The following is an 18,647-nucleotide window of genomic DNA, read 5'->3' as shown; positions in this document are numbered from 1 at the left end:
ATGCTGCTTATTTGATATTAACACATGTGACTTGTAAAGTGTATAAATGGGTGGTTTGTCAGCATACCTGATGTACTGTGTGATTTTTATCCGCACTTTCCAAGGAACTCACCTGTATCACAGGGTAACTTATATTTTCACAGTGCTGGTTAAGGCAGTTATCATGTTACCTTACTTTAAATATATAGCCTCCTTTAATAGTACATTTTATATATGTCCAAAAGAAATGAATTTTGAACGTGTGTTTTAATTAAACCAAATATTATTAGTACTGCTTTACTACTATTATTTTGACTGCTCAAATATGGTAAAAATTCCCATAGACTTCAATGGTCACAGAATCAAAACCATACAAATTATTAGTATTGCACCACAAAGGCAGGTAATCATGCAGTATTTTGTGCCTGAATGAATGAATATATATATTATTATATTATATATTATATATTTATTATATATATTAATATATTATTATATATTATTATTAGTTAAATATGTAAATAAAACGTAATCTTGAATTAAATCATTTGATATGACAAACAGTATTATAGAAGAACTTAAATTACAAACAAGGTTGAGACAAATATGTTGAATGGAACTCTAAATTGCACCTTCACAGCAGCCATATTGTCTAATAAATAAATAAAAGTTAAAAAAAAAAAAAAAAAGAAGACGACGACGACATTCAGGTCAGTCAATAGCAATAGTACATTGAATAATTAGCAACACTAAATATATATGGGTTTTGCATTTGATTGGATTTATTCTGTCTGTATTAATACTGTGCATGGAATGTGTATCTTCTATCAACATACAAGTGTATAATAGAGCTTTTAGTATGTCCTGTACCCTGATTCAATCATGTTTTAAAATTTTGTGCTAAAGTGACAGGTCTTGTACAGTTCTAAAATAAAATAACTTTCCACCATTGAAATACTTTGGTAACATTGAGGCGGTTCAGAGGTTATTATAATTAAAGGGATGCATTCAACTTGAAATCTAGACAATTTAAAAGAAGAGTTAAAAGTAGTTTCAGGTATTACTACTGGCAGTGAATCCTCCAGAAAATTTCTATGGCTTTCAAATTTCCTATTTTTTAAAATGTTTTTCTTTCCACTGTAGCTGTGTGACTGAAGCAAATGGGGGAAACTGACTATGCAGGCGTGATCCTGGCAATTCACACAATGCTGTTAAGTTCAAAGAGTAAACAAACTGCTAAAATAGAAACAGAATTTTGGGGGTTATGTGTAACAGGGGGTGAAAATATTTCAGATAGAAGTATGATTTTTTTTAAGTTGGCAGTGTCCCTTTAATGAAAGCCATAGATTTGGTTTATTAGATGGAATTGTTTATGGTCTAATCCATTAAGTTACTACTAGCTACTGTTTTGCTGTATTCCAGCAAATAAATCCATAGAATTAAATTGGTGCAACATAAGGGGAATACAAGAACGGTCAAAGAAAGAAATAATTAGTTAAATAACCAAACACCAGAAATATAATAAAGTGTTTATAAAATCTGTCCTATTTAAGTAGTATCAGAACTACATAAATGCTCACTGGTTTGCGTTCCCTGTTTTAAAAAGGTGTACCTTGGAAGTCACCCATTAATAAGTCATGCAGGGAGACTCATAGGAACTATATATTTTTCATTTGGACATTGTGACAGAGAGTCATATAAAGACCTAACAGTGATCATATCACCATTTTAGACCCTTTTCTGGCAGTCTCATCTTTGCACTAGCCCTATGCAAAATGTCACTTTTTTCAAGTTGGACACATGTCCTTATCTTTTTTTCCTTTCTTCCTGATTCTACTCCTCTTTGGTTTCTGTACCCCTCAGGGCACACAGAGGAGTTCCCTTGTGTGTGGGTGAAGAGAACAGAACAGAAATCAGTAAGCACAGTGAAGTAAATTTGCAAACATCGCACCAAAAATTAACTCACATAGCTACCATTAAAGCTAATTGGAGGTGCTCAACCTGATTCCATTCATGGTGCTGGCAATTTACCCATGTGTGTTTCAGAAGTACTTTGTACTTTTAATTCAAAAGTCTTGAGAAACGAGCATAAATTATGCAAATGATGCTTCATGTTTTAAAAAAATACAACTGAAACACTTGCTTTTTTCAAGAAGGAGCGCAAAGATTTAGCCAATGGAATTCTCAGTCCATTAGAGTTGATTAGTAAAGCACAAAATAACATTTTGAAAATGTACTTCATGCTGTTCAAATGAACAAGTTGTAAGACAAAAGTATGGGGGAATATTAACTCTTTAAATCATATTGTTTTCTTCCTTGTTCTGGAGTCAAGCTTGTCTTCTTTTTATATCAAACCAAATGTAATAATTAAATGAAAGATATTTCATAAAGTTTTCATACATTATTACTCGTTATCTTTGCAACTAATGTATGCTAAGACAACTCTTTGCTAACCAAGTATTTATTTACTTAGATTTATTCACTGTGCCTGTGCCAAGTTGTAAGCACATTGCACAACATACATAGAGCTATTCTGGTAAAATATTAAGGCTCCCAAGAGGTCCATACCTTATACAGAACAAGTCACCTAAAATCATCATGCAACTCTCCATGGCAACTACCAACCCCATCTCCCACATAGCCTCAGTAAGCCCTTGGGTCATCCTTCCCAGGAAAACCTGGGCCAGGTGGATCTTGCATCATGTGTTCAAAGTCATCACATCTGGGTCCTGAGGAACCAGAGAGTGAATTGAATTCCAGAACCAGGGATCCCTCCCTGAGAATATCCTGCCACCAGCTGTCTCCTGCTTTATGCTAGGATGGCATTCCCACCTTTAATACCTCAGATGATCTCAACATGTGCAATGACTGGAGAGGGAGACAGCCTCTCAGGTAGCTAGGGTTTGAATCACTTGAGACATAAGGGTCAAATGCCAAAACTTCATCTGGAATCCATTGGCAGCCAAGGCGGCTCACATGGTGTAAACTCACAGGTGTAAACACTCTTTTCCTGAAATCCCGATTTTAAAGAGCAGGCCCCGACATTGTGCACTAGCTGTATTTTCTGCAAAATCATAGCAAATTTGTATCTCAAGTAATACCATCTGATTTTCTTCGTAAATTTTTGGACAATATCTGGAATCCTGATAACTACAGCATGCTAAGTTGAATCTTTTTGTGTTTTGCAGCACTCTCAACAATAACAACATCACTCGACTTTCAGTGGCAAGTTTCAACCACATGCCCAAACTCAGAACCTTGTAAGTAGTCCCGATGACAATAGCTGTCTGTTCTGTTAATCTAGTGTGTTCACCACTTCTCTATTTCTACACAAGTTTTGCTAGTGGTTCTGAAAAGGCATCAAGATGGATTTGTGGGCAAGAAAGGGGAAAAGTGCAACTCAACGATCTCTAGATTGAGATCCACTCCAGCAGCATAACGGCACTATGTGAGTCAGTTGCAGAGGGATCTTCGAGGTGAAATTAACAAACCCCCCAAGCCAAGGGCAGTAAGTGAGACCCATGAACTAGAAATCCTTTTGTCAGTTATGCAGGCTGTTGGGGCCACTGGATCCACAGAAATGCAGCTGCCATGGCCATTTCTCTATCCTGTCACAAATTGCAGCAATGCTCTCCACACCATACATGAGTTTCACTATCTAGAGAAGAAGGTGGAGACTATTCTGCACATTATAATTATATCTAAGAATAGGTGCTTTTGAAAGTGAACAAAATTGTTTTACTTTGAGCTATTCAATAGGTCACATTTCATTTAAGAATATGGAAGAATCTTTGATTGGCTGTCAGATGTGATAAATGGGAAATGTTTATGTCTGCACTGCTAGCAGACCTAATTAAACTAAACTGGCTCTACAACATTCTTTGTAACAAAAAATTATAGCATCAACTGGTAGTGCTGTTTTAATTAAGGTTGTGTCAGCATTTACATTAAGGCCCCAATTTTTAGCAGTTACGACTGAAACATAAGCATATGCTTCAGGCTACTAAAATGAAACAAAGAAACTGTTCATGCAAGTTCTAGCCTTTTTTAAAATTTATGCAAAAACTAAGGATTGCCTTTTTTAAAACATGCAATTGTTTTTAAATAATAATAGTAATAATTATTATAATTAATAATATAATATTTTAGGGCTTAATCCTGAGCTTCCTCTCCAGGCAGAACTCCCAATGGAAGTGAAAGATGAGCAAAATTGAAAGTAAATGGGATGCTTGCTTGAAAACAAAAAAAGGTCAATAAAGGCCCATGGATAGTACTTGTATAACCCAAAATGGCCTTGATTTCATTTATTTTTATTTATTTTATTCTTTTATATGGAAGCCATTTTGGAAATCAGTGGGCGTAGTCACCTGTGTAAAGTTACTCAAGTATTTTTTTAGTATACTTTAGTCACCTGTGTAAAGTATACTCAAGATCAGGTCCTAGGTTCGTCCAGTGGTTCTTAAACTCTGTGGTCCATGGACTGCAAGTAGTCCGTGTTGTATTTATAATGTATTCTGACTGTGCATCTAGGGTTGCCAAGCATCTGGTTTTTGACCAGGTTTAGGGTGCAGGCGCTTATCTCACAAGGCTCCTGGTCGGCGGCTCAGCAGGGCTAAGGCAGGCTCCCTGCCTGCCCTGGCTTCACGCAGTTGCTGGAAGTGGCCAGCATGTCCCTGCGGCCCGTAGGTGAAGGGGCAATCAGGGAAGTTCTGTGTGCTGCCCCTGCTCCCCGGTGCCGGCTCCGCAGCTCCAATTTTGTCGGGAACCGTGGCCAATGGGCACTGCAGGTGCGGCGCCTGTGAGCACGGGCAGCACGCAGAGTGGCCTGGCATATCCGCTTAGGGGGAGCAGGACATGCTGGCTGCTTCCAGGAGCCGCAGGGAGCTAGGGTAGGCAGGGAGCCTGCTTTAGCCCCGGTGCACTGCTGACCAGGAGATGCCTAAGGTAAGCGCCTGAACTCCCTCCCGCACCCCAACCCTATGCCCCAGGTTGGAACCCCCTCACGCACCTTAACTCTCTCCCAGAGTCTGCACACTACCCTCCTGCCCCAGCCCTGAGCCCCCTCCTTCACCTCAAACCCCTCATCCTTGGCCTCACCCCAGAGTCCACACCCCAGCTGGAGCCCCTTCCCACACCCCAATCTCCTGTTCACTCTGCACCCCAACTCCCTGCCCCAGCCCTGAGCCCCTTCCTGCACCCCAAACCCCTCATCCCTGGTCCCACCCCAGACCCTGCATCCCCTCTGGCACTCCAACCCCCTGTCCCAGCCCTGAGCACCTTCCCTCACTCCGAACCCCTCGGGCCCAGTCTGGAGCCCTCTCCTGCACCCCTAATCTCCAACCCCACCTCAGAGCCCACACCCCCAGCCAGAGCCCTCTTCTACTCTCACACCCCCAGCCCCCTCCCACACCCCAAACTCCTGCCCAACCCCGTGAAAGTGAGTGAGGGTGGGGGAGAGTGAGCGATGGAGGGAGGGGAGATGGAGTGAATGCGGGCAGGGCCTCAGAGAAGGGGCAGGGCAGGGAAGGGGTGTTAGGTTTTGTGCAATTAGAAAGTTGGCAACCCTGTGGACACCTGAAGGCATAAGTGTGTATTGGTTTAATAAATACCTCACTATATATATTTACTTAAACTTTATTTCAACTTCTTAAGTACAAGTAGCATTTAGGCAATAGAGTATAAGAGTGATTTTAGTCTTTTGCAAACTTGCATAAAGATTTTTGTGGGATGGTTCATCTTAAAATTTATTATATAAACAAAAGAAAGTCAACATGGAATGTCCTCCATCATAACTGTGACATTTAGCTGTAACAATAAATAGCCAGAGGACAATTCAAAAGAGAGATTTGTCACTCTAATCCCACTTACACTGATAATACACGTGTAACTGCATTGCCTTCAATGGCGTTACTGTTGGGTTTGCACTGATGTAAGCGAGTGCAGAATCAGACACTATGTCCTTACCCAGTGGTGGCTATGTATTGTTTGTATCATATTGTATGCTGTATCTCTCTGCTACAATACCCACACATCATAAAAATAGTTAAGGAAAGTACATCAGTTTTAACTTTAATTGTTAGTCCTCTATGAATGGAAATAAGAATCAATTAAATCATCTTGTTTTTGTTGGCTGTTTCCACAGCCTTGATGTTACTTAAATGGGTTTTTATTGGGTTAATTAGCTTTCTCGGCTGAGTTCTATTTTTTTAATATCCATTACAATTATTTGCTTAGAACTGAGCACATTAGCTAAAAAGGACTAAAATGATATTACTCTGTTATGGAGGATTCTCGGAGTAAGGTTTGATTTATAGATTTGAATATCCTTTTCTTTAGTTTGAAAAAAACATAAAATCCAGGCTGAAGTAATTTACCTAATTTAGTGAATACATTTGTCTGATATTTTATCAATGGCAAAGTGCTTTTTGGCACTTGGCAAGGAGCCATGATCTTTTGTAGGTCTCTGCCAACAGAGAGGCAACTTACTTAATTCCTTCACTCACTGCCATTTGGTCTTTTAATTTCAGGCATTGCTTTGAATGTGGGTCCCTAGGAGCCAAAAGCAGCTAATCCCCTTTTCTGTAATTAAACAAAAGGAGAGAAAATCAGGAAGGGATGTGAAAGAAGGTGTTTTATATTGCATTATTATTCTGTCTTGTTCAGCAGCAAAATGAATATGACCTGCTAAAAGGATTTTGCAAGTAGTTTCTATAGAGACTAATAACAGCCAGACTTACTGATATCTCTAATTGGAAGCCAAATCTTCTATTAACTTTTTTTGTTGTCAGTATATTACTGTAATAAACCAGTTTTCTTTAGACTTTTTTGGTTTATTGGCCTTCTGTACAGAGCTAAGCTAAATAATTCAAAAGTTGTTTTCAAACTCTGGTGTATTTGCGTTTCTCTTTTAGGAGAGAGGGAAGAAACTGTAGATACTCAATTTTGTGATAGCAAACCTAGTTTCTTATTAAACTAATTAAACCAACCTAAAAAGTAGCCTTTTTGCTACTTAAATGTTAATAAATAAAGCTACATGAGTCTCCAGCTTCAAATGAAAAATTTAAAAGATCGATTCCTCATTAAGGACTTCTTATTAGTAAATCTTCCAGATCTGTAAAACTCTGTCACTCAGGTTTTTTGCTAATTTAAACATATTGACTTGTTTCCTCTCATTCAGTCGACTTCACTCCAATAACCTCTACTGTGATTGCCACCTGGCCTGGCTATCTGACTGGCTGCGGCAGCGACCCCGAGTTGGCCTGTACACACAGTGTATGGGCCCATCCCACCTGAGGGGACACAATGTAGCAGAGGTTCAAAAACGAGAATTTGTCTGCAGTGGTAAGGGAAACAAATTCTGCAACAGAGCTCTGATTTAATGCATGTTTAACACCAGTTTAACAGAGATTGTAATGATATGCGCTGTATGCTGTTTCTAGCTCTACAGAATTTAAACAACTTCTTTGAAAACCTGTTCAGGTATTTTGGCAATATACATGGGTCTAATGTGGGTAACTGTGTTCCTATGTACTTTATGTAAATGATTCACATATATACATTCACACACACAAAATACATAGAAACACTATATACACTATATGCATACCTTTCTAAAAACAAATTTTTGGTGATGGGTGCCTATGAAAATGAAATCCAAATGTACATTTTGAGACCATCAGGAAGCTTTCTATATGGAATGACTCTCTGTTCTTTTTAATTTACAGGCTCTTTGTTCCCTGCTTCAGTATTTTCCACAGTTTTCATAAACTCCCCACTCCCAAAAGAACCCCTTTTGGAATACTATTTCTATGCTTTAGCAACTCTGGTTGTTTTCTGAAGTGAAATAATGAAATGACTAACAGTTCAGTACTAACCACTTTTTCTTTATTCATTTTTTCCCCTTTATTCATAGATGAGGAAGAAGGCAAGTTCATGTTTCTTTTTTTAATAGTTTTAGACTTGGATTGAAAAATATCTGTAAACTTTAGTTAATGTTTCTGGTTCCCCAAATTCTTAAGAACAATAGCATATGTACAACTGTATCTGCAGTATTTAGGCCTTGATCTGCAAGTTTTACCATGCAGGCAGACCTTTGTGTCCAGCAGAGCCCCATTGATGACAACAGAACACCACACAAGCACCAGGATCCATCCACACAAAGCCTGTAGGACTAAGGCTTAATGAGTGCATTGCTAACTTGAGTATAATGCCTCCTTGCTCCACAAATTCTGCCTTTGGGTGCGTGTGCAGGGGTCCCAGTGGAACCCTGTTCGTACACCTGAGAATTTGTCTTTAAGTGGATATATGTGAACATTCCCATTGTAAATCCCTATTTTGGGGGATTTATTGCACCTTGATATACATGTCTTAGCCCTGGATCAATTTATTTTTATTTAATAAAATCAATTTGAATATTTTTTTACATTAGGAGTGTAACAACAGTAGCATAGGTATATTAGTTTTCGTTACCTGTTTGCTCTCTTGTAACTCCAGAATAAAGCTGAAATTTAGATATTGTAAACTGATATCTCAAAAGGCAAGACTTTTTTGTTAGTGTAATTTTAAAAATGGATCAGTTAAAGTCTGAAATACTGAACATGCAGAGCAATTAGTTTATAACTGCGAGTAGAGCAACTTCCTAGGTGAAAATATGACATTAGAGAATAGAGAAGGACATGTTGGTCTTAAAGTCATGATTCCAAAGTGGGCCATCAACTTATTTTCTTTGGGTTGCAAAATTTTCCCCAACTTTCAAAAACAAAAACACCTCCCCAGTTCTCACCCTCCTGAGAAAGAGTTAAAACTGTAAATCTGAATTTTCTCTTCCATGCTCTTCAAGTTAGTTCAACATTTAGGTATTATTGAGATTAATTAATGTAACTCAAAGTAACTGATTTTGTAACCATGTTTATTCTAAGAGCTCTGTCTGTTATTTTGTAAGGAAGGGAGAAATAGGATTGTTCACTGTTGGAATTATCTAGAATTCTTCTATTTGACTATTCTGTAGTTTTAGAAGAAGCAATTTGTTTTCTGTTCCAGGTCATCAGTCTTTTATGGCTCCTTCCTGCAGTGTCTTGCATTGTCCTACTGCATGTACCTGTAGTAACAACATCGTTGACTGTCGTGGGAAAGGCCTTACTGAGATCCCAACCAATCTTCCAGAAACTATTACTGAAATGTAGGTTATCTTGCTTTTTTGCCATTAACTTGCAGAAATGTAGTGTTCCCTCTATCTACTTATATTTATTTGCTGTGGTAAGTAATATACTGTATGGGAAGAGTGTTTTGGAATGTACCAGAAATAGTAATATTTGGTGTATAGGAAACCATTTGCTATAGTCTTATATTTTCAGTTATAGGTTCATTACAGGGACACTAGTCACAAACTATTGCAATCAGAATGGTCTTAAGATGGGGTATAAATGATGTGTTTTCTACACCTAAGTGGCCTTTCAACACAGACAACACACCACAACCTTACCTTTGCCTCATTGGATGCCTTCCTTCAGTCATCCCTTTTAACAAACCATCTATTCCCAGTGCAATAAATCACTACACCAAATATCCACAGCCAGTTGTGCTGGAATAAGTAGCTGGTAAAGGAGTATCCTCAAAAGGGCAAATTTAGAGGGCAGATTTAAGGTAGAGGAATGTGGTCTGTGTTGTAGTTGTAGTAGCGATAAAAGATGTGTCTGTGGGGGAGGAGTAGATAGTATGTACTGTTGAAAGCAGCTATCAAATCTCCCCTCATTCTTCTCTTCTGCAGACTAAACAATCCCAGTTCCCTCAGCCTCTCCTCATAAGTCATGTGTTCCAGTCCCCTAATCATTTTTGTTGCCCTCCACTGGACGCTTTCCAATTTTTCCACATCCTTCTTGTAGTGTGGGGCCCAAAACTGGACACAGTACTCCAGATGAAGCCTCACCAATGTCAAATAGAGGGGAACGATCACATCCCTCCATCTGCTGGCAGTGTCCCTACTTATACAGCCCAAAATGCCGTTAGTTTTTTTGGCAACAAGGGCACGCTGTTGACTCATATCTAGCTTCTCATCCACTGTAACTCTTAGGTCCTTTTCTGCAGAACTGCTGCCTAGCCATTCAGTCCCTAGTCTGTAGCGGTGCATAGGATTCTTCCGTCCTAAGTGCAGAACTCTGCACTTGTCTTTGTTGAACCCATCAGATTTCTTTTGGCCCAATCCTCTAATTTGTCTAGGTCCCTCTGTATCCTATCCCTACCCTCCAGCGTATTTACCACTCCTCCCAGTTTAGTGTCATCTGCAAGCTTGTTGAGAGTGCAGTCCACGTCATCCTCCAGATCATTAATTAAAATATTGAACAAAATGGTCCCCAGGACCGACCCTTGGGGCACTCAGATTGATACCTGCTGCCAACTAGACATGGAACCATTGATCACTACTCTTTGAGCCCGACAATCTAGCCAGCTTTCTATCCACCTTATAGTCCATTCATCCAGCCAATACTTCTTTTACTTACTGGCAAGAATACTGTGGCAGACTGTATCAACAGTTTTGCTAAAGTCAAGGAATAACATGTCCACTGCTTTCCCCTCATCCACAGAGCCAGTTATCTCGTCATAGAAGGCAATTAGATTAGTCAGGCATGACTTGCCCTTGGTGAATCCATGCTGACTGTTCCTGATCACTTTCCTCTCCTCTAAGTGCTTCAGAATTGATTCCTTGAGGACCTGCTCCATGATTTTTCCAGGGACTGAGGTTAGGCTGACTGGCCTGTAGTTCCCCGGATCCTCCTCCTTCCCTTTTTTAAAGATGGGCACTACACTAGCCTTTTTCCAGTCATCCGGGACCTCCCCTGATTGCCATGAGTTTTCAAAGATAATGGCTAATGGCTCTGAAATCACATCCGCCAACTCCTTTAGCATCCTCAGAAGCAGCGCATCTGGCCCCATGGACTTGTGCTCATCCAGCTTTTCTAAATAGTCCCGAACCACTTCGTTCTCCACAGAGGGCTGGTCACCTCCTCCCCATGCTGTGCTGCCCAGTGCAGTAGTCTGGGAGCTGACCTTGTTTGTGAAGACAGAGGCAATAAAAGCATTGAGTACATTAGCTTTTTCCACATCCTCTGTCACTAGGTTGCCTCCCTCATTCGGTAAGGGGCCCACACTTTCCTTGACTTTCTTCTTGTTAGGTCAAATGACCTAAAATAGTTTTGTTGTATTGCTCTACTGGCAAAACAGTTGTTCTTGCAAAAACTATTAACAGGTTATCCAATAACTAAAACAGAGCCACCAGACTCCATGATTTAAAATAGAAAAGCCACAGCAGAGGGTTACTCTCCGGGTGCAGTACTTTTCCAGTAAGACCCTGTATAGGAAGTGAGATTTTAAAATGTATTCTATACAGCATAGAAGAATGTACTTCTGATGTTTTCCACACATATAGTAGAAGAAATATTTTTAATTCTCCTTCAAGTTCATGTGCATGTGCACATGTGCATTCCACTGTTGGTATCTGTGCGTCCAGTGCGTAGCCATTAGTATAAGTGGAATGGAGATGTGCAACGCATCTTGAAGAACAGCAGTTACTGAACAGGTTAGTATCTTCTTTTTTTTGTTTATAAAAAGAGGAAAACTCATATGAAAAGAATATGAATTATTATAAACATATACTTGTTAACAATACAAGTTATTTTCTTTCAGAAGTATTAAAAAGAGAAGGTGAAAGATATACAAGATAAGGGAACCACCTTCAATTTTGGGGGGGTTTCACAAGTAAAAATAGTTGTGAACACTCTCAGAAACAGGACACCCACAGATTTGCTTAACTATGCTCTGAGTAAAAATAATTTTTTTAAAAAGTGTTTACAGCAAATAGGTGGAGCAGAAACTACTGAGGCAATTTACATTGACCTTTATCCAACATGCATTGCTGCTGCAGTAAAAGTAACTGAATTTGCAGCACTCTCTGCAAGAAAAATATTTTTCAGTGTGTTAAAAATTATTTATACAGAAATATTTAGTTGAGTGGGACCTCACAGGAAGGAACAATCAATTGCACACATACAAAGTGTGTGGGGCGGGAGGGATAGCTCAGTGGTTTGAGCATTGGCCTGCTAAACCCAGGGTTGTGAGTTCAGTCCTTGAGGGGGCCATTTGGGTTCTGGGGCAAAAATTGGGGATTGGTCCTGCTTTGAGCAGGGGGTTGGACTAGGTGGCCTCCTCATGTCCCTTCCAACCCTGGGATTCTATGATCTATGATTTTCTAAAATGGGGAATGGCTGCCTTGGAAAGAGTACTGCAGAAAGGGATCTGGGGGTCATAGTGGAGCACAAGCTAAATATGAGTCAACAGTGTAACACTGTTGCAAAAAAAGCGAAAATCATTCTGGGATGTATGAGCAGGAGTGTTGTAAGCAAGACACGAGAAGTAATTCTTCCACTCTACTCCACTCTGATTAGTCCTCAACTGGAGTATTGTGTCTAGTTCTGGGCACCACATTTCAGGAAGAAGATCAAGGTGGGCCATTTCCAACACAAATCCAGGTTTTCTCACCCTCCCACCCCCCCCCCCACCCCCACCCCCCCACACACACAAACCCACTCTCCTGCTGGTAATAGCTTATCTAAAGTGATCACTCTCCTTACAATGTGTATGATAATCAAGGTGGGCCATTTCCAGCACAAATCCAGGGTTTAACAAGAACATCTGAGGAGGAGGGGGGGTAGGAAAAAACAAGGGGAAATAGGTTACCTTGCATAATGACTTAGCCACTCCCAGTCTCTAGTCAAGCCTAAGTTAATTGTATCCAATTTGCAAATGAATTCCAATTCAACAGTTTGTCGCTGGAGTCTGGATTTGAAGTTTTTTTATTGTAATATCGCAACTTTCATGTCTGTAATCGCGTGACCAGAGAGATTGAAGTGTTCTCTGACTGTTTTATGAATGTTATAAACCAGGATTTGTGCTGGAAATGGCCCACTTTGATTATCATACACATTGTAAGGAGAGTGATCACTTTAGATAAGCTATTACCAGCAGGAGAGTGGGGTGGGAGGAGGTATTTTTTCATGCTTTGTGTGTATAAAAAGATCTTCTACACTTTCCACAGTATGCATCCGATGAAGTGAGCAGTAGCTCACGAAAGCTTATGCTCAAATAAATTAGTTAGTCTCTAAGGTGCCACAAGTACTCCTTTTCTTTTTGCGAATACAGACTAACTCGGCTGTTACTCTGAAACCTGACATTTCAGGAAGGATGTGGATAAATTGGAGAGAGTCCAGAGAAGAGCAACAAAAATGATTAAAGGTCTAGAAAGCATGACTTATGAGGGAAGATTGAAAAAATTGGGTTTGTTTAGTCTGGAAAAGAGAAAACAGAGAGGGGACATGATAACAGTTTTCAAGTACATAAAAGGTTGTTACAAAGAGGGGGAAGAGAAAAAAAATTCCTTAACCTCTGAGGATAGGACAAGAAGCAATGGGCTTAAATTGCAGCAAGGGAGGTTTAGGTTGGACATTAGGAAAAACTTCCTAGCTGTCATGGTGGTTAAGCACTGGAATAAATTGCTTAGGGAGGTTGTGGAATCTCCATCATTGGAGATTTTTAAGAGCAGGTTAGACAAACATCTGTCAATAATGGTGTAGATAATACTTAGTCCTGCCATGAGTGCAGGGGACTGGACTAGATGACCTCTCGAGGTCCCTTCCGGTTCTATGATTCTATGAGCAATGAATGCCCTCAGCTAATAGCACTGGGTATTGGATCCCATTGTCAACATTTTCCATTTTGAACCTCATGTCTGGACAGCCTACATTTATACCCATACATTTATACCCATACTGTCAGGGAGGAGAGAAGGGGAAGAGAAGTGAGCTGGTTCCATCCATAATTCCCCCGATCTAGCTTGTGGCCCAGCAGTCCTGTCCGTCTTCCATTCTGGGGGCAACACATGGGGCAGGAGGGGGAAGAGAGAGAAGTGGGCTGGGCTCCATTCCTACCCCACACCACCCAGCTAACCTGTGGACCCAGCACATAGTTTTTTGGTGTGTGTATATATATATATATATATATATATATAAAATTGATAATATATTTAACCATGATTCTAGTATGTAGTCTTGTAACATCGCAGTATTAACCTTTTCCCACAATGAAAAGTGATCCTTTATTCAGGGGTAAAAGTGGGCCAGTACGGTGTACTGGTAGGAAGCTGGCACCGGCCCGTACGCACTGCTTTAACATCGCTGCCCCTTTTGCCTCCCGCCCCCCCAAGGCAGCCGACGGATGGGGAGGGGCAGCTTCCCCGGGGATGGCAATTTAAAAGATCCCTGGGCTCCTGTCCACTGCTGCCGCTACTGTGGCAGTGGCCAGATCCCCATACCCTTTTAAATTGCTGCCGAGCTATGGGCAGCAGGGGCCAGGCAGTGCAGATGGGCTAGCTGAGGGGGGCTGACCCCTCAGCCCCACCCCTTCTGCCCGAGGCCCCACCCTTCTGCCCGAGGCCCCACTCCTCCTGCCTGAGGCCCCGCCCCTTCTGGGGGGCAGAGCCAGCCCCCATACCAGTAAGAATTTAATATTACTTTCACCCCTGCCTTTATTCATATATTTTCTTAGCCAGTTTCAGATCCATGCCATGACTTTACTCTTTGCCCAGTGACTGCTTAGTTATTAGAGGCTTGTAAGGCTCTTTTAAGGGACCTGGGCTTTTTGAAAATCCAAATAAATTACAGCAAATGGTTCTTTCTTCACCATTATTTTATTGTCTCACTCAAAGAAATCCGTTAAATTAGATTATTTACATTCACAGAAGCTTTGCTGTTGTTTTTGTCTGTATTTCATCATGTTCCTATAGGTGTTTTTATAATTCTGTTTTTAATTATTGTTTCAACTAGTATCCTCCTTACACACTTTTTTGAACTGAGGGAGTTTGTAGGCCAGTAAGTCCATGTTTATCAGGGCACATTTGGCAGTATGGGAGATAAGATAGAAAGTTCAGGCTATAAGACTCCTGAGTGGTTGAGAAGACTTGTTTGTGAAGAAATCATATGACATTTGTGTATCCAGTGTAATTGCCACGCCCAGTTTGGTGGCCTGCATTAATATCACTGAAATTATTTTATTTATTCTTTAACATGCATAGAGAATAGATGCAATGAACAATTTAAGTAAACACCTGAAATTCTAGGTCTTGATTAAACTTGTCAAATAACATAAAGATAAGTAGCTTTAAAGAAATTATTCCAATAAGAGCATCCCTGATGTTTTTGAGTTAAATTATAAACTGAGGTTTAATAACACTAAGATTTTATTTTTCTTATATATAATATACATGGATAAGGCACTGGGTTGGGACCCAGCAGAGCTGGATTCTATTCCCAGCTCTGCCACTGGCCTTCTGTTTGGGAAAGTCCCTTTTCCTCTCTAAACCTCAATTTCCTCATCTGCAAAATGGGGATAGTGATACTGACCTTTATAAAGTACTTGAAGATCTACTGATGAAAAGCACTATATAAGAGCTAGGTATTATTATTGTTGTTATTATTTATTATGTTTGTATCTACCTTGTTTTATATAATCAGATGACATAGTTTTAACATATTACCGTGTAAATTCCACACTGACACTTTTACATTTATTTCCAAGGGCATGCTAAATTAATCTGTTACCTAAATACTGAAAAGAACTTTCGATAGAATACTAAACTGAATATTTGAAACTGGCAGCTCTAAATCTGTATAATTTGTTATAAACTAGTTCCCTGAGCTAGCAACTAAGGAATTGCCTTTCTGTGCAAAGAAAAAGAAGCAAACTAATGGATGTACTTTTGTCTGAGTGACCTTGGCTGTACCTTTTTGTGTGACAGGAATTGTTACAAAGGTTAGTGCTGTGAACCCAGCAAATTTCTGTCATCCTAAATCAGGGGTAGAGCTATGTATTGTGTACCAAATGGCTCTGGGGTTGCTGCACGGTTGCTCTCCAGACAACCCTAATACTTTTGGGTGAAAATGGCAGATGAATCTGATCTTTGGTCCCTTTCTGGAATCATAGAGCACAGGCCAACATTAAGTATGTAAGGCCCCAATAAATCTAATTCCTAATTTTTATTATGTCTGTATATATATTTATTTAATTTATTTATCTGTCTGTATCAGTAACATCATTCCTGTACATATCCAAATAAACTCGCACCACTAGAATATTATATAGTGTGGTAAGTTCTTAAGCTTTTCTTTTCAGGTCCATTTCACTTAATGTGATTTTAGTTAGGCTCTGAAAATGGTCATTTTAAATAACAAAATAATCTACTCTATACAAAACCATTCCTCTGAATAATCTCCTGTAAGCATATTCCTGTAACTTTTGCATTCATATTAATTGCCAGAGAAAACCATGTTTACAATAAAAAACATGCAAAATATTCATAGATATGGGGTTCTTGTTAGTTTCTTTCATTGCTTAACGTCACTTATTAATGTAAGAAAGTCATAACAATATTCACTTACCCTAAACAGTTTGATTTAACACAGTTCAAATTTATTTGAGTTCACAGCTCTTTCATTTTCCACCAAACTTATTGGGTTTTTTTTTCTGCGAAGGTTCTCTCTATTGAACTGTATCAGCTATAAGGGCTGTTTTATTTGCCAACTTCTTCCCTACTCTTCCCTGCTTAGGTATCATTCATAATGCTCAAAAAGTCCATTTCATAATAATTTTTAAAGAGTGCATCCCTTTCAAAGGTTATCATGTCCAATAAGTCTCTTCACAGGTATCCATTTCCACATTTAAATTTTCCAGTAATCTGGATCTCCCTCCCTTGAGTTGCATTTCACAGCTCATATTCCACACTAGATGCCTTAGAATGCTCTCTAGAAGTGATTCTGGGTTCCTTGGTATGTGATACACTCTGGCACATGACAAAATATGAAATTCCTAAAAAATCAAAATAAAGTAGAAATCCAGCACTGAGGCTATCAGACCTCCTAGTCACTGGATCTTCAAAAGTAAGTAATAGGATGTTCAAAGTAATAGGCCAGGAAGCTGTTTGTGGTGTGGGCTGATTTATGAAAAGTCAGGCTCTTATTTTGTTTGAACTAGTTGATACCCATAATCAGATAACTTTTCCTAAAATCCCTTTCCTCAGCATAGTGGTATGAATGGAAGAGAAAATAAAGAAGTTTGCAGTAGAATGGATTTTGTTATACTTTAGACTGATAAGATGCCCTGCGGTGATAAACATAGCCAAGTGTAAACAAGCATTTAAGCAATCAAAATTGGGAATTAATTGCTTTCCCCCAACCTTTGGTTGGAAGGATGGGGTCAAACGCAGTATTTTTATTGTTGTTAGCAGCTGCTGTTGAAAAGGCAGGGAAAGTCCCAAAGTACATAATATATGTAGTGAGGAAATTTCAGGAGTTCAACTTCATTCCTTTGTGTAATGAAAAATCACTGAATTCTTGAATATTGTGGTCTTCAAAATAAAATTTGCTCATTCTGGGGTATGGAATCTTTTTCAGTGTGAGTGCTGAAAATCTTATTTGTTTAGCTATCACATGCTAACCTTTCTGATGTTTTATTTGTCAGTTCCCATATTTTTATACCTTCCTACCTGGCTTCTCTTCCCAAAGTATTCCCAGTTTACTGTCTTTATTCCTAGTCTCATATTCTTCTATCTCATCCTCTCTTTGATGGCATTTTTATTCTTCTTCCATGAGTCTGTCATTCACTGTGTGCTACACAAGGTGCTTGTTTACATCTGTGTAAGTAGGGGAATATCAAGCAGGATCAGAAGGTGGTATTACCCCCTTGGAGAGTACAGTATGTTTATAAAATTTGTGGATGACACCAAGTAAGGAGGGGTTGCAATCACTTTGTAATATAGGATTAGAATTCAAAATGACCTTGACAAATTGGAGAATTGGTCTGAAAACAACATGAAATTAAGTAAAGACAAGTGCAAAGTGCAACACTTAGGAAGGAAAAATCAAATGCACAACTACAAAATGGGGGAATACAAAAGGTGGTAGTACTGTTGAAAAGGCTCTGTGGGTTATAGTGGATAACAAATTGAGAATGAGTCAACAATGTGATGCAGTTGCAAAATAGGCCAATATCATTCTGGGTTGTATTAACAGGAGTGTCATATGGAAGACATAGGAGCACTGGTGAGGCCTCAGCTGGAATACTGTGTCCAATTCTGGGCACCTCACTTTAGGAAAGATATGGACAAATAGAGAGTTCAGAGGAGAGCAACAAAAATGATAAAAGATTTAGAAAGCCTGATCTCTTAGGAAAGGCCAAAAAACCTGGACATGTTTCATCTTGAGAAAAGTCAAGGGGAAGGGGTGGGGACACATTGAATAATGGTCTTCATATATGTTAAGGGCTGTTATAAGGAGGACAATGATCAATTGTTCTCCATGTCCACTGACGGTTGTGTAACCCATGTGCTTAATAGGGAGATATCTCTTTAAGAGAGCCCTTGGTGGGAGGTAGGAGTGAGTTGTGTCTGGGTCATTGGTTTGGTTTTTTTTGTATGTTTGGCAATTGGTAAAAGGCCCAGTTTTTGCAACACATGGGTCTGAGTCTACCCTCACCAATGCTTATTTCGCTCAGCCATAATTGCAATGACTTTAATGGAGTTACTTCTGATTTACACCAGTGTCAGTGACAGGAGAACTGGGCCCATATGT

The 18,647-nt window shown here is 39.5% G+C and overlaps 1 protein-coding gene across 13 annotated transcripts in view; it reads left to right on the top strand.

Annotated features, from left to right (window-relative positions):
* The window catches only part of SLIT2 (slit guidance ligand 2), a 424,023-nt gene that overhangs the window by 276,054 nt on the left and 129,322 nt on the right, over window positions 1-18,647 (top strand). For all 13 annotated transcript variants that reach the window (XM_073342401.1, XM_073342399.1, XM_073342407.2 and 10 more), the window contains exons 7-9: window positions 3,168-3,239; window positions 7,157-7,320; window positions 9,019-9,157. In XM_073342401.1, coding sequence (XP_073198502.1) covers window positions 3,168-3,239; window positions 7,157-7,320; window positions 9,019-9,157 — 375 coding nt within the window. The remainder of the gene's footprint in view (window positions 1-3,167; window positions 3,240-7,156; window positions 7,321-9,018; window positions 9,158-18,647) is intronic.

Source organism: Lepidochelys kempii, chromosome 4 (assembly GCF_965140285.1).
Source record: "Lepidochelys kempii isolate rLepKem1 chromosome 4, rLepKem1.hap1, whole genome shotgun sequence".
Taxonomy (NCBI): Eukaryota; Metazoa; Chordata; order Testudines; family Cheloniidae; genus Lepidochelys; species Lepidochelys kempii.
The sequence above is the reverse complement of the archived record's forward strand: the minus strand, read 5'-3'. Positions and strand labels throughout refer to the sequence as shown.